Here is a 22829-nt window from a genome sequence, read left to right as displayed (position 1 = left end):
TCTTGCCTCAACCTACCAAAGTGCTGGGATTACAGGCATGAGCCAGGCGATAATTGCATTTTAAAAGAGGGTGTTTGTGTGGCTGGGCACAGTGGCTCACGCCTGTAATCCCAGCACTTGGGGAGGCTGAGGTGAGATCCACTTGAGGTCAGGAGATCGAGACCAGCCCAGCCAACATGGTGAAACCTCATCTCTACTAAAAATACAAAAATGAGCCAGGCGTGGTGGCGGGCGCCTGTAAGTAATCCCAGCTACTTGGGAGGCTGAGGCATGAGAATCGCTTGAACCCGGGAGGCAGAGGTTGCAGTAAGCTGATATCTCACCACTGCACTCCAGCCTGGGTGACAGAACAAGATTCTGTCAAATAAATAAATACATAAATAAATGGGGGTATTTGTCACCTAAATTAATCTGTATAATAGAATTTCTAGTGGCTTAACAAAAAAAGTTAAAATATTCACACAGTACAAAGAAAAGTATTTATGAGCAAAGCGGTCCTTAATCCCATAGGTCTGCCATCACAATAATATCTTTAAATTATTTTCCACAGATCTTTTTATTCTTTTACTTAAAAGCCAACAAGTTCTCTAAAATCTCTGAAGTTCTGTGTTGTATGTGTGTATAAGAGGGTTGTAGTGTTTTTGTAGGCAGCCCTAGTAGTAATTCTCAGTTATGCAGTCCGTATAGTAATTTGTTGTGTATTTTAGGTTGTGTATTCAGTACTAAATGCAAATAATCATAAGAGGAGGAAAATTTAAAAATCAGATTTTTCAATTAATAAACTTTCTGTGCAATATTACTTGTTAATATTTTGGAACACTGAGTAGCTTTTTTTTCCTTCTCTTCACTGTCAGTTAAATAATTAGTAACAATTGGCCAGGTGCGGTGGCTCACGCCTGTAATCCCAGCACTTTGGGAGGCTGAGGCAGGCGGATCACTTGAGGTCAGGAGTTCGAGACCAGCCTGACCAACATGGAGAAACCCTGTCTCTACTAAAAATACAAAATTAGCCGGGTGTGGTGGTGCATGCCTGTAATCCCAGCTACTCCAGAGGCTGAGGCAGGAGAATCTCTTGAACCTAGGAGGTGGAGGTTGCGGTGAGCCGAGATTGTGCCATTGCACTCCAGCCTGGGCAACAAGAGCAAAACTCTGTCTCCAAAAAAAAAAAAAAAAATTGGTAACAATTAAAGGATACAAATTATTTTGCATATTTGTTTAAAATCCTGATTTTACTTTAGTTGTGTTTTCAGCTGTCCCTAACCATGTCATATCTGTTACATGCTGTTAATACAAGTAAATAAATAAATGTCCTTGGCTTGCTCTTAACTTTATGATTCTTATCCTTGTTCAGGTGATGCAAATGAAGCTTCATATAGTTGCTTTGATTGCCCAGAAGGGAAATTTTTCCAAAACGTCAGCTCAGATTGTATTAGATGGCCTTGTGGACAAGATTGGAGATGTGAAATGTGGGAACAATGCAAAAGAAGCTATGACAGCAATAGCTGAAGCCTGTATGTTACCATGGACTGCTGAACAGGTTAGTGACACAGAACTCTTATTCCTCCAGTTTTCCCAATTTTTTCCCCAAACTTTAAGCTTACTAATTAAACATTAGTTTTTATCTTCTCAAGTAAAATCTTTTTTGATACTGCATTTTTTTGAGATGGAGTTTCACTCTGTCGCCCAGGCTGGAGTGCAGTGGTGCAATCTCAGCTCACTGCAACCCTCCCGGGTTCAAGTGCTTCTCCTGCTTCCGCCTCCTGCATAGCTGGAATTACAGGTGCCTGCCACCACGCCTGCCTAATTTTTGAATTTTAATAGAGACGGGATTTCGCCACGTTGGCCAGGCTGGTCTCGAACTCCTGACCTCAGGTGATCCACCTGCCTCAGCCTCCCAAAGTGCTGGGATTACAGGCGTGAGCCACCATGCCCGGCCCTTTGATACTGCATTTTTATTTTTACCTTTAAAAATACTCTATTGCCTAGTGATGAAAATTTATCTTAGTCAAAAATATTCAGTCAGACGCAGGGGCTCACACCTGTAATCCCAGCACTTTGGGAGGCCGAGGCGGGAGGATGACTTGAGGCCAGGAGTTTGAGACCAGCTTGGCCAACATGGTGAAACCCTGTCTCTACTAAAAATACAAAAATTAGCTGGGCGTGGTGGTGCACACCTGTAATGCCAGCTACTAGGGAGGCTGAGGCAGGAGAATCACTTGAACCGGGGAGACAGATGTGGCAGTGAGCCGAGATCATGCCACTGTACTCCAGCCTGGGCAACAGAGTGAGACTCTGTCTCAAAACAAACAAAAAATTCTATAGAAGGTGAAAGCCCACGAGCTTGAGGCTGCAATGATTGATGATTGTGCCACTGTACTCCTGGGTGACAGAGCAAGACCCTGTCTCTTAAAAAAAAAAAAAAAAAAAAAAAAGACATTATAATGCAGAGTAATTGCTTGCTACAAAGCTATAAACAGTCCAGAATGCCTTTAGCCCTACTATCACTCACCTCATTTTCTTGTGTAGGTCCACTCTTGTTCCTAAGGCATTCTTGCAGTTGTTTTAGCATCAGAAAACTGTTTAATGCACATCTGCCTTAATATCGTGCTGTATTTCTATAAGAAATACAAGATAAAACACAGATCCGTTGTTTTTCCCATTTCAGGTTGTGTCAATGGCTTTCTCACAAAAGAATCCCAAAAATCAGTCAGAAACTCTGAATTGGCTATCAAATGCCATAAAAGAATTTGGTTTTTCTGGGTAAGTCAGAACAAATAAATGTTCTGTCAGTCTCTAAGTCGTGATTTGTCATAGCTATTGCTGTTTATTTCTGAAGAGCGAGAGCTGGATTGTCTCATTTATATAAAATAAAATTACCTTTGTTCTCAAAGGTCTGTATTGGCTTGTGTTCCTGCTTTTTGATATTCACGGAAAGAGTTCTCTAAGTTATTTTTCCTTAAGCATTAATAGCTGTCCCACAGAAAATCCAGTTCCAAGAATTTCTAGGCAAATACATTAGGAAATTTCTGTATATAATTACATTTGTTTAAAGACTTATAGTATGCCTTGGTGAGTTAAATGCTGTCAGAAATCCTGCAATAGAAGAGCTTGTTTAACTTTGTTTAACCCACTGTTCCCAAACTTATTTGCATATAGAGCACAGTTGTTTATTTAAAACAAAACTTAATACAGTTTACTTTATTCCAGCTACTTTTAAAAAGCACTTTCTAAATCATAATTCATTTGATTTAATCATCATAACAACTAAGTGAGGTATTATGTTATCCCTATCTTATAGATGAGGACTAAGGCACAGAAAGTTTAAGTAATTTGTGCCCATCATAGTTAGGAAAGTGGCAAAACCAAGATTTTAATCCAGGCATTCTAGTTTGGAGAAAGAATGATGTAGCTGCTATACTATGCTGCCTTTCTCTGTGCCATGCTACATTTTGCAACATGCCTGTTAATATCTTGTAAAAGGGTATTTCGAGTTCTACTGATTGAAAAAACACTACTCTGGAAGTTACTCAAATAACAAAGAACTGTTTGTTATGTTATTATCTGTGGTGGTCTCCCATAGTTGAGGGTATTGTTGTAATTCCTCTTAATTGTATAGTCTTTGATATAACACAAATCTCTTGGCATGTCACTTATAAAAGCCATAAAAGCCGTGTATTTTCCTCTTTTTTGTTATGATCTTTCATTTATTCATTTATTAAACAATTACATATTGGCCACTACAGTGTTCCAATTGTTTGTTCCAGTCCTTCAGAATACATCATGAACGAAATTAAATTTCTGTTTCATGGGAGTTACATTTGAGTAAAGAAAGATAGGTAATAAACAGTTAAAAAAATATATATAGAGAGAGAGACAGAGAGACAGAGAGGCAGGCAGGCCGGGCGCGGTGGCTCATGCTTGTAATCCCAGAACTTTGGGAGGCTGAGGTGGGCAGATCACCTGAGGTCAGGAGTTCGAGACCAGCCTGACCAACATGGAGAAACCCCGCTTCTACTAAAAATACAAAATTAGCTGGGTGTGGTGGTGCTGTAATCCCAGCTACTCAGGAGGCTGAGGCAGGAGAATCACTTCAATCCAAGAGGCAGAGGTTACAGTGAGCCAAGATCATGCCATTGCTCTCCAGCCTCAGCAACAAGAACAAAACTCCATCTCAAAAAATATATATATATTTTTTTTACATATATATGTTTATGTAAAGCAGGATGAGGGGTTAAATGGAATAATGTGGTATAGTTTAGATGGTGTTGTTTTCTATATAGTAGTTGAAGAGTTCTTCCTGAAAAAATGACATTTGAGCAGAGACCAGGACATGAGAGAGCAAGCTGTGATAATCAGAGAGGAGCATTCTAGACCAAGGGAAGAGCAAATGCCAAAAGCTCTGTGGTAGGAGCACATGTGATGTATTTAAAATAGCAAGGAGTGTATTTCCTTCAGAATGTAGCTATAGAACAATGAGTGAGTGGGTAGGAAGTGGTAGGAGATAAAGCTGGAGAAAGAATGGGTGCCAGGTCATGTGGGGCCTCAACATTTTGAATAAGTTGGGAAGGCATTAGGGGATTTTTGAGCAGAAGAGTAACAGGTTCATATTCTGACTATTGTCAGAGAAAACAGAGAGGAGATCAAAGACAGGAAGACGAATTAGTAGGCCATTGGAATAATCCTGTCGAGAAATTCTGGTGGCTTGGACATAGATTGTAGAAGTGGAAGTGTTATAACTGATAAGATATTTAAAAAGTAGAACAGAACAAGAGAGAGACAAGTCAGGGATAACTTCAAAAAGTCAAGGAGAGCCTGAACAACTGGAAGAAAAATGTGGCTCTTTACTGAGGTGGAGAAGACTGGCAGGAACAGGTTTTGGGATTGGAGTGAGGACAATCGGGAGTTTGGTTTCAATATATTAGATGTAGGCTGCCTTCCAGGCATACAAATGGAAATATCACAAAGGCAGCTGGATGATGTGAATCTGGAGTTCAGAAGAGAGTTCAATATTGGATTTAGGAGTTGTAATTAAGCATAATAGGATTGTCAGCATATAGATAGTATTTAAAGCTCACTTTAAAGTTAGTGTAGGAGGCTGGGTGCAGTAGCTCACACCTGTAATCCCAGCACTTTGGGAGGCTGAGGCAGGCAGATCACTTGAGGTAAGGAGTGCGAGACCAGCCTGGCCAACATGGTGAAACCCTGTCTCTACTAAAAACAAACAAACAAAAAAAATTAGCTGGGCGTGGTGTTGCACACCTGTAATCTCAGCTACTCAGGAGGCTGAGGCATGAGAGTCACTTGAACCAGAGAGGCAGAGGTTGCAGTGAGCTATCATGTACTGTACTCTAGCCTAGGTGACAGAGCAAGACTCTGTCTCAAATAAATAGAATAAAGTTAGTGTAGGAAGAGAAAAAGTGAGAACTTCGCCAAAGGGAGCCAGTCCTAGAGTCTGGCTTTATAAAACTCAATTGAGTATTTTGAGGGTTTCATTTGTTTGCTTTTAATTCTGAATGTTTCTTCTAGGTTGAATGTCAAAGCTTTCATTAGCAATGTGAAGACAGCTCTTGCTGCAACAAACCCAGTGAGTACATAACAACATATGTAGGGCAGTATTTCCATCTTTGTAGATTTAAAAAGTTATTATTGCCATCTTTGTGATTTAAAAAGTTCTTTTTCTTCTGTCTGGCAGGCTGTGAGGACTGCTGCCATAACCCTGCTTGGCGTGATGTATCTGTATGTTGGTCCCTCTTTGCGAATGTTCTTTGAGGATGAGAAGCCTGCCCTCCTATCCCAGATAGATGCAGAATTTGAGAAGGTAGAATTTCCACAAATGATACAATCTGTTAGTGGACTTGAGAATCTCATTAAGACTAAACTGTTGGATGTGGTGGTGCACGCCTGTAGTCCCAGCTACTCAGGAGTAGCTTAAGCTACAGTTTAAGTGCAGATGTTTTGAGCTGTAGTGTGCTATGCCAGTTGGGTGTCCACACTAAGTTCAGCATTAGTATTGTGACCTCCCAGGAGCTGAGACCACCAGGTTGCCCAAGGAGAGGTGAACTGGCCCAGATCAGAAACAGAGCAGGTCGACCAGGTGCAGTGGTTCATGCGTGTAATCCCAGCACTTTGGGAGGCCAAGGCAGGAGGACCCCCTGAGCCCAGGAGTTTAAGACCAGCCTGGGCAACAAAATCAGACCTTGTCTCTACAAAAAAAAAATCAAAAAATTAGCCAGGCATAGTGGCACATGCCTGTGGTCCCAGCTACACAGGAGGCCAAGGTGGGAGGATCACCTGAGCCTAGGAGGTTGAGGCTCTAGTGAGCTGTGTTTGTACCACTGTACTCGAGCCTAGGCCACACAGAGAGACCTTTTCTCAAAAGAAAAAAAAAAAAAAGAAACAGAGCAGATCAAAACTCCAGTGCAGATCAGTAGTGGGATCACAGCTATGAATAGCCACTGCACTCAGCCTGGGTAACATACTGAGACTCTGTCTTTCTAGAATGAAGAATATGTATGTATTTGCTTTTATGCACAATAAAGTATCCCTGGAAGAGTTCATAAGAAATTGATGATTTTGGCTGGGCTTGGTGGCTCACGCCTGTAATCCCATCACTTTGGGAGGCCAAGGCGGGCAGATCACTTGAGGTCAGGAGTTCGAGACCAGCCTGGCCAATATGGCGAAACTCCGTCTCTACTAAAAATACAAAAGTCAGCCAAGTGTGGTGGCACGCCCTGGAATCCCAGCTACTTAGGAGGCTGAGGCATAAGAATCACTTGAACCCAGGAGGCACAGGTTGCAGTGAATCAAGATCATGCCACTGCACTCCAGCCTGGGTGACAGAGCAAGATTCTGTCTCAAAAAGAAAAAAAATTTTTTTTTATTTGTTGTTTGTTTGTTTTGTTTTTGGGTTGTTTTGTTTGTTTTGAGACGGAGTTTCACTCTTGTTGCCCAGGCTGCAGTACAATGGCACTTCCTGGGCTTATTCCAACCTCCACCTTCCAGGTTCAAGCAATTCTCCTGCCTCAGCCTCCTCAGCTGAGAAGCTGGGATTACAGGCATGTGCCACGATGCCAGGCTAATTTTTGTATTTTTAGTAGAGATGAGGTTTCACCATGTTGGCTAGGCTGGTCTCAAACTCCTGACCTCTGGTGACCTGCCCATCTTGGCCTCCCAAAGTGCTGGGATTACAGGCGTTAGCCACCAAGACCAGCCAATGGTTTTATGTATAAGGAAGATAACTAGGTAGCTACAATATAGAATGGGAGATTTTCCTCTTTATGTTCTTTCATACAATGTCAAACGTTGTAAATGTATTACCTGGTCAAAAAGTACATTAAATATAACATTTTATTTAATTTTTTTTAGAGACAGGGTCTTACTCTGTCACCCAGGCTGGAGTGCATTGGCACAATCATGTCCCACTGCAGCCTCAACCCCCCAGGCTCAAGTGGCCTCCTGCCTTAGCTCCCAAGTAGCTGGAACCACAGGCACATGCTGTCATGCCCAGCTAACTTTTAAAATTTTTTGTAGAGACAAGGTCTCCCTTTGTTGCCCAGGATGGTCTTGAGCTCCTGGGCTCAAGCACTCCTCCCACCTCAGCCTCCCAAAGTGTTGGGATTACAGGCATGAGCCACTGTTCCTGGCCAAATATAACATTTTTGAAAAATATAAAATAAAAACATAAATTTAAAAACTTGACCCTCCTCGGCCGGGTGTGGTGTCTCACGCCTGTAATCCCAGCACTTTGGGAGGCCGAGGCGGGCAGATCATGAGGTCAGGAGATGGAGACCATCCTGGCTAACACAGTGAAACCCCGTCTCTACTAAAAATACAAAAAATTAGCCAGGTGTGGTGGCGGGCGCTTATAGTCCCAGCTACTCGGGAGGCTGAGGCAGGAGAATGGCATGAACCTGGGAGGCGGAGCTTGCAGTAAGCTGAGATCACGTCACTGCACTCCATCCAGCCTGGGCAACAGAGCAAGACTCTGTCTCAAAAAAAACAAAAAAAAACAAAAAAAAACTTGACCCTCCTCAAATAATATTTCTAACTGAAATTGCTGATTGTTGGTACACTTGCTCTGTATTGTCTTGAGTATATGAGTCAAAAGATAGCTTCATAATTCTAACAGATTTTGGGGGAATGTTTTGTTTTGGAGACAGAATCTCGCTCTGTCACCCAGGCTGGAGTGCAGTGGGCAATCTCAGCTCACTGCAACCTATGCCTCCTGGGTTCAAGTGATTATCCTGCATTAGCCTCTTGCGTAACTAGGACCACAGGTGTGCACCACCACACCCCGCTAATTTTTGTATTTTTAGTATAGACGAGGTTTCACTGTGTCAGCCAGGCTGGTCTCGAACTCCTGACTTTAGATGATCCACCCGCTTTGGCCTCCCAAAGTACTGGAATTATAAGTGTGAGCCACCACACCCTGCCTTCTAGTAGGTTTTGTATAAAAATACCTTTTGACATGTGGTCTCAAAATTGTAATCTAGGTAGCAGTCAAATACTATTTACTGTGTAAATAGGTATTATAAAGGAATGAGAGTTTGACATAGGCACCCTCTCTAATTTGTTTGTTCCCATATCCTATATAAATTTCATTAGCCTTACTCATTCATTTGTGTATAGATGCAGGGACAAAGTCCACCTGCTCCAACCAGAGGAATTTCCAAACATAGCACAAGTGGTACAGATGAAGGAGAAGATGGAGATGAACCAGATGACGGGAGCAATGATGTCGTTGATCTTTTGCCGAGGACGGAGATCAGGTAGGTTCCAGTCTGTGAAATGGTTTATTTCATTCATTGTATTGAATTCTGAATGTTGTCTTCTTTTTGAATTCAGTGAGGGGAACTTATGTGATATCATCGTTTTTTTGGAGTCTGGAATTAAAGGTTATTTTCTGTTTTTCAGTGATAAAATCACTTCAGAGTTGGTATCTAAGATTGGTGATAAGAATTGGAAGATTAGGAAAGAAGGCCTAGATGAAGTGGCAGGTATTATTAATGAAGCAAAATTTATCCAACCGAATATAGGTGAACTTCCAACTGCCTTGAAGGGTCGACTCAATGATTCAAATAAAATCTTGGTATGTAGAGCATACGGCTGTTCTTTTTATCTCCCCTCCCCGCTGCTGCAGGAGTTACCTTTTCAGTGTAGCCTTCACTCGCAAAAAATAAGTGGTTACTTTATTTGCTTTGAACTAGAAATAGCTGCCTTTAATTTATTAAGTGTATCTCAATATGCGATGGTAGTTGGCAGATTTATTTATCAAATTTTTATGAGTCTCAGGATTTGCTTTTTGCAGGAATCCAATATTGAATATATTTGTATAAAACTGCTTGTAATACACGTAAACATGATAATTTCTGATTTTTAAATGTGGATTTTTATGTCAGGATTTCCTTAAACTAGGTTTTACCTTAAAGTTGTAAAGTACTATAATCTCTGGTCTATAAATCTATAAATTCTGATAATCTAGTTTTACGAACTGATGATAAAAAGAGAGGCCACTGTCTAAAAGTTAATTAGAATAAGTAGAATAGCATGACAAGCCAACGTCTCTGTCTCTTGAGTAGGCCAGAAATCTCCTGCTGTATTGACAGTATAGCAGCAAATTTACGGAAGTTTGCACGCAACTTGCTTATGGTTTCAACATAAAGTATTGGCTCTTTCCACTCAGGTACAGCAAACGTTGAATATCCTGCAACAACTGGCAGTAGCCATGGGCCCAAATATTAAGCAACATGTAAAAAATTTAGGCATCCCTATCATCACAGTCCTTGGAGACAGCAAGGTAAACCTAACTCTTTTCACCATAGTTCCATTCTGGAATAGGCCAGCCATATCTTGGGTTAAAGATAATTCTCTTTTTAGAGTCACATAAAGACTTTATAAACTTTATAAAGATGAAAATATTAGAAGAAAAACAGTAAACATTTTTATCTTCCAGGCAATATTAGGGTGACCAGATATCACTTATTAGTTTTGTGACTTTTAGATAAGCTGTCTTCATTGAGGGTCAGTTTTCTGTATCTGTGAAATTTCTTTCTTACAGAATTAAATGAGTCTGTATGTAAGGTACATTTTATTGTGCCTGTCTCATGTAGTATGCACACAATAAATGGTTGCTATTATGATTATAACATAATTGTGTAACATTTTGCTGTAGTGAATAAATATGTGAATTTGGAGTTCATTAAGTTATTTTCTACTTTTATTTTTCTGAACTATTAGAGTGGGATCTTCTAGTAGTTCAGCAAGATATTTGTAGTTTCATAGTCCTAGAAGTCACTGAAATGTCATTGAAGGTTACAATGTTTAGCCCTAGACTAAATATTTGAATATCTCTATACTGTTGTATAATTTAGTTAACTTGAGGAACTTTCTTTAATTTAATATAATTTGTGCTATTTTAATATTAATGTAAATTAATATAAAAACATAACTAATTTTCAGTCAATTTATTAGCAATTTCAGTCTTAACCATTATGATGTGTTTAACATTTAGAATTTCATTCTTTAGCAGACAGACATGGACGTAAATGCCCCCAACTATTCAGGAAACAAAATATAAGAGTTATTCTTTTTTTTTTTTTTTTAGACGGACTCTCGCTCTGTCGCCCAGGCTGGAGTGCGGTGGCGCAATCTCGGCTCACTGCAAGCTCCTCCTCCTGGGTTCACACCATTCTCCTGCCTCAGCCTCTCCGAGTAGCTGGGACTACAGGCGCCCGCCACCACGCCTGGCTAGTTTTTTTGTATTTTTAGTAGAGACGGGGTTTCACCGTGGTCTCGATCTCCTGACCTCGTGATCCGCCCGCCTCGGCCTCCCAAAGTGCTGGGATTACAAGCGTGAGCCACCGCGCCCGGCCTAAGAGTTATTCTTCTTACATGATATTTTATGCCCAGATCACTCACTGTTTTGCCTGATTAACTGAGTACACAAGTTTTACAATTTGGAGTTTTATATTTCTACTTTACTTTGGAGTTTTAGTACAATCATAGAACTAGTTTCTGTTTCAGAGAAGATGGTTTCATATATGTTCATGTGGGCCTTAGAGAACCCTCCATTGTTCATGTTCATAAAGCAACAGTGATCACCCCCTACCTCCAAACTGTAGTAGATATTATTTTTGCTGATTATCTTCTCCACTTAGAACAATGTTCGAGCTGCTGCCCTAGCGACTGTGAATGCTTGGGCAGAACAGACTGGCATGAAGGAATGGCTGGAAGGAGAAGATCTTTCTGAAGAGCTCAAAAAGGAAAATCCTTTCTTGAGGCAAGAGGTTAGTATCATAAATTATCATGTGCATTACTCATGTCATTTACTTCCATAGGGGCTTGGGCCTGTCTGATAAATACGCATTTATGGTTAGAATGAGTTTCATTATAAAACAGTTAATAAAATGAAATCACATTCCTGGGGCCTTTGTATTCATGTGCTTCCATTTTTTCCTTTCACATGCTTCTTTATCAACAACACTTTTTAGAGGACTAGGCTTTTTGTGGAATTTTTCCCTTTTTTTAAACATTTAAATTGTAAAATCAGAGGTTTTGTGTTTTTTGTTTTTTTTATTATACTTTAAATTCTGGGATACATGTGCAGAACATGCAGGTTCGTTACATGGGTACACGTGTCATGGTGGTTTGCTGCATCCATCAGCCCGTCATCTTCATTAGGTATTTCTCCTAATGCTATCCCTCCCCTTGCCGCCCAACCCCTGACAGGCCCCAGTGTGTGATGTTCCCCTCCCTGTGCCCGTATGTTCTCATTGTTCAACTCCCACTTACAAGTGAGAAATTGCGGTGTTTAGTGTTCTGTTCCTATGTTAGTTTGCTGAGAATGATGGCTTCCAGCTTCATCCATGTCCCTGCAAAGGACACAAACTCATTCTTCTTCTATGGCTGCATAGTATTCCGTGGTGTATATGTGCCACATTTTCTTTATCCAGTCTAACATGGTGGGCATTTGGGTTGGTTCCAAGTCTTTGCTATTGTGAATAGTGCTGCAGTAAACATACATATGCATGTGTCTTTATAGTAGAATGATTTATAATCCTTTGGATATTACCCAGTAATGGGATTGCTGGGTCAAATGGTATTTCTAGTTCTGGGTCCTTGAGGAATTGCCACACTGTCTTCCACAATGATTGAACTAATTTATAGTCCGACCAACAGTGTAAAAGTGGTTCCTATTTCTCCACATCCTCTCCGGCATCTGTTGTTTTAATGATCGCCATTCTAACTGGCGTGAGATGGTATCTCATTGTGTTTTGATTTTCATTTCTGTAATGACCGGTGATGATCTTCTTTTCATATGTTTCTTGGCCACATAAATGTCTTCTTTTGAAAGGTTTCTGTTCATATCCTTCACCCACTTTTTGATGGGGTTTTTTTCTTATAAATTTGTTTAAGTTCCTTGTAGATTTTGGATATTAGCCCTTTGTCAGATGGATAGATTGCAAAAATTTTCTCCCATTCTGTAGGTTGCCTGTTCATTCTGATGATAGTTTCTTTTGCCGTGCAGAAGCTCTTTAATTTAATTAGATCCCATTTGTCAATTTTGGCTTTTGTTGCCATTGCTTTTGGTGTTTTAGTCATGAAGTCTTTGTCCATGCCTATGTCCTGAATAGTATTCTAGGTTTTCTTCTAGGGTTTTTATGGTTTGAGGTCTTAGGTTTAACTCTTTAATCCATCTTGAGTTAATTTTTGTATAAGGTGTAAGGAAGGGGTCCAGTTTCAGTTTTCTGCATATGGCTAACCAGTTTTCCCAATACCATTTATTGAATAGTGAATCCTTTCCCCATTGCTTGTTTTTGTCAGGTTTGTCAAAGATCAGATGGTTGTAGATGTGTGGTGTTATTTCTGAGGCCTCTGTTCTGTTCCATTGGTCTATGTATCTGTTTTGATGTCAGTACCATGCTGTTTTGGTTACTGTAGCCTTGTAGTATAGTTTGAAGTCAGGTAGCGTGATGCCTCCAGCTTTGCTCTTTTTACTTAGGTTTGTCTTGGCTATACAGGCTCTTTTTTGGTTCCATATGAAATTTAAAATAGTTTTTTCTAATTCTGTGAAGAGAGTCAATGGTAGCTTGATGGGAATAGCATTGAATCTATAAATTACTTTGGGCAGTATGGCCATTTTCATGATATTGATTCTTCCTATCCATGAGCATGGAATGTTCTTCCATTTGTTTGTGTTTGTTGAGCAGTGGTTTGTAGTTCTCCTTGAAGAGGTAATCCTAGGTATTTTACTCTCTTTGTAGCAATTGTGAATGGGAGTTTGCTCATGATTTGGCTCTCTGTTTGTCCATTATTGGTGTATAGGAATGCTTGTGCTTTTCGCACATTGATTTTGTATCCTGAGACTTTGCTGAAGTTGCTTATCAGTTTAAGGAGTTCTTGGGCTGAGAGGATGGGGTTTTGTAAATATACAATCATGTTCATCTGCAAACAGAGATAATTTGACTTCCTCTCTTCCTATTTGAATACCCTTATTTCTTTCTCTTGCCTGATTGCCCTGGCTAGAACTGTCCAATAATATGTTGAAAAGGAGTGGTAAGAGAGGGCATCCTTGTCTTATGCCGGTTTTCAGAGGGAATCCTTCCAGCTTTTGCCCATTCAGTATGATATTGGCTGTGGGTTTGTCATAAATAGCTCTTATTAAAATCAGAGGTTTTAATCAGAACATAAAAATAGAGGCTGGGTGCAGTGACTCATGCCTGTAATCCCAGCACTTTGGGAGGCCGAGTGAGCAGATCACTTGAGATCAGGAGTTGGAGACCAGCCTGCCCAACATGGTGAAACCCTGTCTCTACTAAAAATACAAAAAATTGGCTGGGCGTGGTGGTACATGCCTATAATCCCAGCTACTCGGGAGGCTGAGGCAGGAGAATCGCTTGAATCCAGGAGGCAGAGGTTGCAGTGAGCTGGGATCACGCCACTGCACTCCATCCTGGGTAACAGAGTAAGATTCCATCTCAAAAAAACAAACAAAAAATAGTCCAGTTGCAGTGGCTCACACCTGTAATCCCAGCACTTTGGGAGGCCAAGGTGGGTGGATCACCTGAGGTCAGGAGTTCAAGACCAGCCTGGCCAACATGGTGAAACCCCGTCTCTACCAAAAATAGAAAAATTAGCTGGGCATGGTGGTGGTGAGCACCTCTAATCCCAGCTACTCAGGAGGCTGAGACAGGAGAATCACTTGAACCCGGGAGGCAGAGGTTGCAGTGAGCCGAGATTGCGTCATTGCACTCCAGCCTGGGTGACAAAAGTGAAACTTCGTCTCAAAAAAAAAAAAAAGAAAAATAGAGCATTGAAAAATCCATCAGAGTAATCATAACAACAGAATAACAAAATTCGTGATTATATCAATTGATGGCAAAAAAGGCATTTGACATATCGAACATGCATTCATGATTAAAACCTCTCAGCAAGTTAGTAACGAAAGAGAATTACCTCAACTTGATATAAGCATCTGCATAACAACCTCTACAGATAATATGAAACTTAATGGTGAGGGCCAGGTGCGGTGGCTCACGCCTGTAATCCCAGCACTTTGGAAGGCCGAGGCGGGCAGATCACGAGGTCAAGAGATCGAGACCATCCTGGCAAACATGGTGAAACCCCGTCTCTACCAGAAATACAAAAATTAGCTGGGTGTGGTGGCACGCGCCTGTAGTCCCAGCTACTTGAGTGGCTGAGGCAGGAGAATCACTTGAACCCAGGAGGCGGAGGTTGCAGTGAGCCAGGATCGCGCCACTGCACTCCAGCCTGAGCGACAGAGCAAGACTCCGTCTCAAAAACAAAAACAAACAAAAAAAAAGAGGAATCACTTTACAGTTAGCTTCCTATATTGCTATATTGCTAATGTAATCAAGATACTGTGACAGTGGTAGTAGGAGGATGGGGTGGAGATAGACACATAGATCATTGGAACAACAGAGAGAACCCAGAAATAGACCCACACTAATATCAACTAATTTTTTACAAAGCTACAAAAATAATTCCATGGAGGAAGTATAGTCTTTTCAACAAATGATTCTGGAGCAATTGGACATCCATAAACAAAAAAATGAACCTCACCCTAAACCTCACTGTCTTAAAACGGATTATGGACTTAAATGTAAAACATAAAACTATAGAACTTTTAAGTGCAAACTAGAAAATCTCCAGGATGTAAGGCTGGCAAATAATTCTTAGACTTAAAACCAAAACCATAATCGATAAAAGGAAAGTTGATAAATTGGACCACATGAAAATTAAAAACTTTTACTCTGCAAAAAAAAAAACCACATGAAAATAATAAAACAAGCTACAGAACAACAGAAAAGATTTGTAAGCCAGTATCCAATAAAGGACTAATATCTAGAATATATAAAGAACTCTGAAAACTCAACAGTAACAACAGAAAAATCAGAAAATGGGTATCCATGGCCAAGCCCATGAGCAGTGAGCTGAGATGATACCATTGCACTCCAGCCTGGGTGACAAGAGCAAGACTTGATTTCAAAAAAACAAAAGATGCTCAGTGTTATTAGCAACAGGTAAATGCAAATTAAAACTATGTTGAAATATCACTATACAATCATCAGAATTGCTAAAGTTAAAAATAATGGTAACGTGAAATGCTGGAGAAACCTAAACAATCATGCATTGCTGCTGGAAATGTAAAATGGTACGGCCACTTCAGGAAATAGTTTGGCATTTTCTTATAAAACTAAACATACAGTTACTATATGAGCCAGCAATTGCACTCTTGGACATTTATTTCAGAAAAATGAAAATTTATGTCCATACAAAAATTTATGTACAAATATTCATAACAACTTCAATCATAGTAGCCAAAAACTGGGATTATTGCTCAAGGGTAGAGCATTTTACTGCATAATAGACAAAAACTAGAAACAGTTCAGATACCTGTCAGTAGGTGAATGGTTAAATCTCTTGTACATCCATACATGGAATACTATTTAGCAATTAAGAACAAACTGCTGGTAAATACAATAATACAGATAAATCTCCAAGGAATTGTGCTGCATGACTGAAGCCAATCCCACTGGCCTGCGAGCCAAGATTATGCCATTGCCCTCCAGCCTGGGTGACGGGAGTGAAACCCTGTCTCAAAAATGAAAAATACAAATATGAACGATTTTAGGGATATATAGAAGAAAAATGTCAACATAAGGCAAAAAATAGAAGTCTTGGTAAAATTTGTAACCTTCTGATCACAATAAGTGCTTTGGGTCTTCTAGCTAAATATTTTTCAGAACTAAAGGGAGATAAGTAAAAGTTTTTCATCTTTAAGATGTATTAAAGCTTTATAATTTAATACCCAAATATAGTCCAAAGAAATGTGTCCTTATCTTAAAGATGATTGTCATCATTGCATATATTATTTAAATATAGCACAGTTCTTGAATTATGAAAAGTACTGATTTCATATTGGAAAGTTACAATGTGAAAGCTAATTCAGTGCTTGAGACTAATGAAATCAGTAAGCCTGAGATCATAAATGGTAACAGTCTTCATTTGAAGTGTGTAACTAGTCCTTATTTCTTTTGGCAGCTTCTGGGCTGGCTGGCTGAGAAACTACCTACTCTTCGTTCCACTCCTACAGACCTTATCCTTTGTGTTCCTCATCTCTACTCCTGCCTAGAAGATCGAAATGGAGATGTGCGAAAGAAGGCCCAAGATGCTTTGCCATTCTTCATGATGCATTTAGGATATGAAAAAATGGCCAAGGCTACTGGGAAACTAAAGGTACTACTTCTTGTTGCTGCTATTGCTGTTAAAAGCTATTTAAAAATATATTTAACATGGGCCGGGCATGGCGGCTCACGCCTGTAATCCCAACACTTTGGAAGGCCGAGGCAGGTGGATCACCTGAGGTCAGGAGTTCAGGACCAGTCTGGCCAACATGGTGAAACCCCATCTCTACAAAAACAAAAAAATTAGCCGGGTTTGGTGGCACATGCCTGTAATCTCAGCTATTTGGGAGGCTGAGGCAGGAGAATTGCATGAACCCAGGAGGCAGAGGTTGCAATGAGCTGAGATCGTGCCACTGCACTCCAGCCTGGGCAACAAGAGAGAAACTCCGTCTCAAAAAATATATATATTAAACATGAATTTATATGAGGAAAAAACCATATTACCTCCTGTGAGTCTCAATTTGAAATCATAACAAGCAAAAATAAAATATTAAGCAGTGTAGAAGTAAAAATCTGACCTCACAGGGGTGAAAACTGTGACCTTCTAGAATGATACCTACCCTAGTGTGACTTCATGATGTGTGTGACTTCTCTGACACCATGTACTGCCTCCCTTACTTCAGTGGTATTTCAAAACTAGGAGCTCAGTCATTTGTTTGACAGAGGATTTGTTCATGTTTTGTACAACTTTGTCATTTATGTGACCTCACTTTTTATGTTATTTTGTCTCTCTAGCCAACTTCTAAAGATCAGGTATTGGCCATGCTAGAGAAAGCCAAAGCTAACATGCCAGCCAAGCCTGCTCCACCCACTAAAGCAACTTCTAAACCAATGGGAGGGTCCGCTCCAGCCAAATTCCAGCCTGCATCAGGTAACTCTATCTTAAGAGGGTTAAAGGGGAAGGAAATAGCCCTGAGGAACTCTAAAAAGACATTCAGCCTTGTCTTTTTTAAATCACATTTCCTTACAGCGTAGATCCAAGCTCTCCTTCCTTCTCTGATTACTTTCCTTTCACAAACACTTGTCAAGTAGTCAAGTACCTGTTTTATGCCAAGAACTGTACTAAGGGTACAAAGGTGACTAATTTGGTTTCTAATTCTAAAAAGTTTTTTTGTTTTTGTTTTGTTTTGCTTTTAGAGATGGGGTCTTGCTCTATCACCCAGGAGGGAGTGTAGTGGCGTAATCATAGCTCACTGCAACCTCGAACTCCTGGGCTCAAGTGTTCCTTCTGCCTCATCCTCCCAAGTTGCTAGGACTACAGGCATGCGCCATCACACCTGGCTAAATTTTTTACCTTTTATAAAGATGAGGTTTTGTTGTGATGCGCAGGCTGGTCTCAAACTCCTGGCCTCAGGCGATCCTCCCATCTCATTTTCCTAAAGTGCTGGACTTACAGACTTGAACCACCACACCCGACCCCAAAAGGAGTTTTGGAATACCACATTAAAATAGTCCTTTCTGAAGTGTTGCATCCTACATTTCCACAACTATTTTCTTCTCCTGGATACTATAATTAGAGGAGGAATTGGGAGAATCTAGCTTAATCCACTTTATTAACCTTCTTTAAGGGAAAATTCTTGATTTCTTTATCCTGATATTAAAATTCCATAATAGGCTGGGCACAGTGGCTCATGCTTGTAATCCCAGCACTTTGGGAGGCCAAGGCCAGTGGATCACTTGAAGTCAGGAGTTTGAGATCAGCCTGGCCAACATGGAGAAACCCCACCTCTACTAAAAATACAAAAATTAGCTAGGTATGGTGGCACATACCTGTAATCCAAGCTGCTCAGGAGGCTGAGGCAGGAGAATCGCTTGAATCCGGGAGGCAGAGGTTGCAGTAAGCCAAGATCACGCCACTGCAGTCCAGCCTGGGGGACAGAGCAAGACTCTGTCTTGAAATAAATAAATAAAAATAAATAAAATTTGATAATATATAACCTGTGACCAATTCATTTTTAGACTTACTGCTTAAACAAAACAATATTCTTGAATTTAGTGGAATAGAAATTGTTGATGCTATAAAGTTAGAAATTTTACAGCCTGAGCAACATGGCAAAACCCCATCTCTACAAAAATTACAAAAATTAGCCAGCTACCCAGGAGGCTGAGGTGGGAGGATCACTTCAGCCCAGGAGGTTGAGGCTTCAATGAGCCACGATTGCACCACTGCACTCCAGCCTGGGTGACAAAGCCAGAACTAGTCTCAAAAAAAAAAAAAAAAAAAAAAAAAAAAAAAAAAAAAAAATTTACATGTGTAAAACTCTTTATTAAAGTACATATTCAGTTTTTATTGGAATCTTGCTATGTAGCAGATACTGAATATCAAAGATGTCCTTACCTTTAAGAAAGTATCAGTCTGGGCTGGGCATGGTGGCTCACGCCTGTAATTCCACCACTTTGAGAGGACAAGGAGGTCAAGACCAGCCTGGGCAACATAGTGAGACCCCGTCTCTAAAAAAAAAAAAAAAAAAATTGTTTTAATTAGTTGGACTTGGTGGTGCATGCCTGTAGTCCCAGCTATTCAGGAGGCTGAGGTAGGAGGACTGTTTTAGCCAGGGAGGTCAAGGCTTAGTGAACCCTGATCGTGCTATTGCACTCTAGTCTGTGTGACAGAAACCCTGTCTCTAAACAAACAAATGAAACTACAGTTTAAATGTTGGTAAATGAGATACCAATTTTCTGAATTAATTTCTCTCTTATGCTTAAAGAGCGATTTGGGGAGAAAAATTATTAGGAAAAAAAAATCTAAGCCAGGCACAGTGGCTCACGCCTGTAATCCCAGCACATTGGGAAGCCAAGGTGGGTGGATTGCTTGAGCCCAGGAGTTTGAGACCAGCCTGGGCAACATGGCGAAACGCTGTCTCCACAAAAATTACAAAGAAAATTAGCTGGATGCGGTGGGCCTGTAGTCCCAGCTACTAGGGAGGCTGAGGTGGGAGAATTCATTGAGCCCAGGAGGTCAGGGCTGCAGTGAGCACCTTGAAGGCACCACTGTACTCCAGCCTGGGAGACAGAGCAAAATCCTGTCTCATAAAATAAAAAAAAAAAAAAAAACTAACTGAAAACATCTTATAAATTGATACATTTAAGGCTGCAAGCTTCCTGGTCATCATTACATATTTAACCTGTCCAAAATAAAATGATATTAAAGTTTATAGTATATACTTTTTTTTTCTCAAAGCACCTGCCGAAGATTCTATTTCCAGCAGTACAGAACCCAAACCTGATCCAAAAAAGGCCAAAGCTCCAGGATTATCCTCTAAAGCAAAGGTATGTTAACTCTGTATACTTCGATGTAGACTTGCTTTTAAATATATTTTATATACTGAGTCATTCTATTAGGAAGGATCATATTATATATAAAAGAACATCACTGCTGTTGATATTATCAAATTATTTATACAAATTTCTGTGGCTCATTTTTAATAACGTCCTAAAATGGAGACATCCTGCTCTCAAGAGGTGCTGTCATCTTCCTTTCATGTAGATTTTCAGGGAAAGATTTACTTTATTGAAAGAAGAAAGGGCCGGGCGCAGTGGCTCACGCCTGTAATCCCAACACTTTGGGAGGCTGAGGCAGGCGGATCACCTGAGGTCAGGAGTTCAAGACCAGCCTGGCCAACTGGAGAAACCCTGTCTCTCCTAAAAATACAAAAATTAGCTGGGCATGGTGGCACACCTGTAATCCCAGCTACTCGGGAAGTTGAGGCAGGAGAATTGCTTGAACCTAGGAGGCAGAGGTTGCAGTGAGCCAAGATCTCGCCATTGCACTCCAGCCTGGATGACAGAGTGAGACTCAGGGGAAAAAAAAAAAAAAAGGAGAAAGAAAGCATTTGTAGCTCTGGCATAATAAACACTTTAGGCTGATTTGGATTTAAGAAAAGGAAGTTAAATCAACCTCCTTCAAATGTGGCACTGTTGTCATCATACTAGGAGATGTTTCGGTTAGTCTGCAGGGAAATATCTTTTGTCCCAGTGGGATTTATTTTGATGCATCACCAATTCTTTTAATATTCATGGAGAGTTGGACAATTTAAAGCAGTGTGTTCAAATGTTCAACTTTATCCCCTGGGTGATTTTTTCATTTAATTAAGTTTTTAAATCACAGAAAATTGTCATTATCTCTATCAAGATTCAGATTAATAAACATATTCAGAGTGTTAATTATTTAATACTTACAAAAGGAAAACTGCAAAACTGTGCAATGTGTAGTAAATCTAATAGTAAGTCTAAATAAAGAATTATTTAATTTACTTCCTGTAATTGATGAAAAAATATAGAGAACGTTTTTTAGCCAGTACATGTATTATTACACCCCCATTTTGGAGTACACACTCTAGGGCCTTTCTTCTAAATATTACAATAAACCATTTTTCTTCCCTATGCTCAGGCCCTTTAACTCCTCAGTGAATTAATTTAAATGGGTAATTATCTTCAGCTATCCAGTGACGTTGTTCTTTTCCTGTCTGCCTGTCCTCATCCCAAATTTAACAAGTGCTTATTTTAGTTTTGATCACGAGTGTTTTGCAGTATTTTTGACTCCGTTCTTAATGCCATAATTTTTTTTCCAATCTTTTTAAACTTACGAAGCAGTTTCATATAAATGATCTCATATTTGTTTGGTCTGAATGACTTTAGTGTTTATACTAGAAAGAAATTCTGGCCAACTAGAAATAGTGGCCGTGCTACATTTATAATAATAATGATTCCAGTAATGAAATTTGAATTTTACCTTAAATATATGTACTATTGTTTACTATTTTCTTTCTATCTGATATGAAGATTTTAAATCTTGGACTATTTTTTAAAACCACTTTAGTGACTTAAGTATTTAAAGCATTTCTTGTAACTTTCTCTAGAAGCAAGTTCAAAAGGTCTTCAGTTATACTGTTATGAGATACATTTAAATATCAATGGAAAGAAACAGAAAAGCTTTCAAACTAAGTGTTTTGAAATGTGTAAATGCCATTCAAGATGTCATTAATGGCTGAGGTGGGTGGATCACTTGAGGTCAGGAGCTCAAGACTAGCCTGGACAACATGGTGAAACCCCGTCTCTACTAAAAATACAAAAATTAGCCAGGGGTGGTGGTGGGCGCCTGTGGTCCCACCTACTGAGGAGGCTGAGTCAGGAGAATCACTTGAACCCAGGAGGTGGAGATTGCAGTGAGCTGAGATCACACCACTGCACTCCAGCCTGGGTGACAGAGTGAGACTCCATCTCAAAAAAAAAAAAAAAAAAAGATGTCATTAATATGGAAAGCTATAAATAGTGTTGAAGATTTCAAGAAAAAAAAACAATTATCCAATAAACAAAAAGTTTGTGACCTAGACTAATGATCAGTAATAGCAGCTTTTCCAGCTACATGACATGCCAGTCCAAGAACTAACCAACAGTTACTTAAGAATATTCTCAGAAAAATTTCTAGAGAGCCTGTTCAAAAATATATACAAGATTCTGTGATGCACGTTTTTTCATGTGAAATATCATGTAGAAAGATATCTCTGTTTTCTACAGTGCCCTTTTACTGGGCAGCAGCATCATATTCTTAAGAAGTGGCCAAGCTAATCAGTATTCCCTGAACCTTGGTTGTAGAGTGCACAAGGGAAGAAGGTGCCAAGCAAAACCAGCTTAAAGGAGGATGAAGACAAATCTGGGCCTATTTTTATTGTTGTTCCAAATGGAAAAGAGCAAAGGATGAAAGATGAAAAAGGATTGAAGGTAAGGAAGGATTAAGAATCGTCAGGAGATTTTTGCTTGTATTGTTGTTCAAGAATAATTTTGCTGTCTGAAATTCATGTTATTGTTTAATATCTAGGAATTAAGTGTTTCTTTTGCTTATAAATTATATTATTCTTTAGTTTATGGGAGCATTAATTCCTACAAAAGAAACTATAGAATAGAGTTATTGCTTATTTTTCCCTGTAAATAGAAATAAATGATTTAGTAGCTTTTTTGGTATCTTCATTTTTAAAATCAAAGAATGGAATGTATTCATTGATTTTTTTTTTTTTTTAATTAACTGGATGTATAAGCTTCTTCATTAATCCTTCTTTTTTAAGACCTTACAAGGCAGATTTTGTGACTGTCTAGTTCAGTCATTTCTCTTATGTTGCTTTGATT

At 39.7% G+C, this 22829-nt stretch overlaps 1 protein-coding gene across 3 annotated transcripts in view; it reads left to right on the top strand.

Annotated features, from left to right (window-relative positions):
• CKAP5 (cytoskeleton associated protein 5) overlaps positions 1-22829 on the top strand; it is a 106851-nt gene that overhangs the window by 61978 nt on the left and 22044 nt on the right. For all 3 annotated transcript variants that reach the window (XM_030794711.1, XM_030794710.1, XM_030794712.1), the window contains 12 exons: positions 1352-1537; positions 2666-2760; positions 5527-5584; positions 5693-5818; positions 8629-8768; positions 8914-9088; positions 9683-9796; positions 11157-11285; positions 16564-16758; positions 17442-17577; positions 19888-19976; positions 22302-22427. In XM_030794711.1, the coding sequence (XP_030650571.1) occupies positions 1352-1537; positions 2666-2760; positions 5527-5584; positions 5693-5818; positions 8629-8768; positions 8914-9088; positions 9683-9796; positions 11157-11285; positions 16564-16758; positions 17442-17577; positions 19888-19976; positions 22302-22427 (1569 nt within the window). The remainder of the gene's footprint in view (positions 1-1351; positions 1538-2665; positions 2761-5526; positions 5585-5692; positions 5819-8628; positions 8769-8913; positions 9089-9682; positions 9797-11156; positions 11286-16563; positions 16759-17441; positions 17578-19887; positions 19977-22301; positions 22428-22829) is intronic.

The sequence above is a fragment of the Nomascus leucogenys genome, chromosome 15, assembly GCF_006542625.1.
Source record: "Nomascus leucogenys isolate Asia chromosome 15, Asia_NLE_v1, whole genome shotgun sequence".
NCBI classification, from domain to species: Eukaryota; Metazoa; Chordata; class Mammalia; order Primates; family Hylobatidae; genus Nomascus; species Nomascus leucogenys.
Note: the sequence above shows the minus strand (reverse complement) of the source record. Positions and strands in the feature narration are given on the sequence as shown.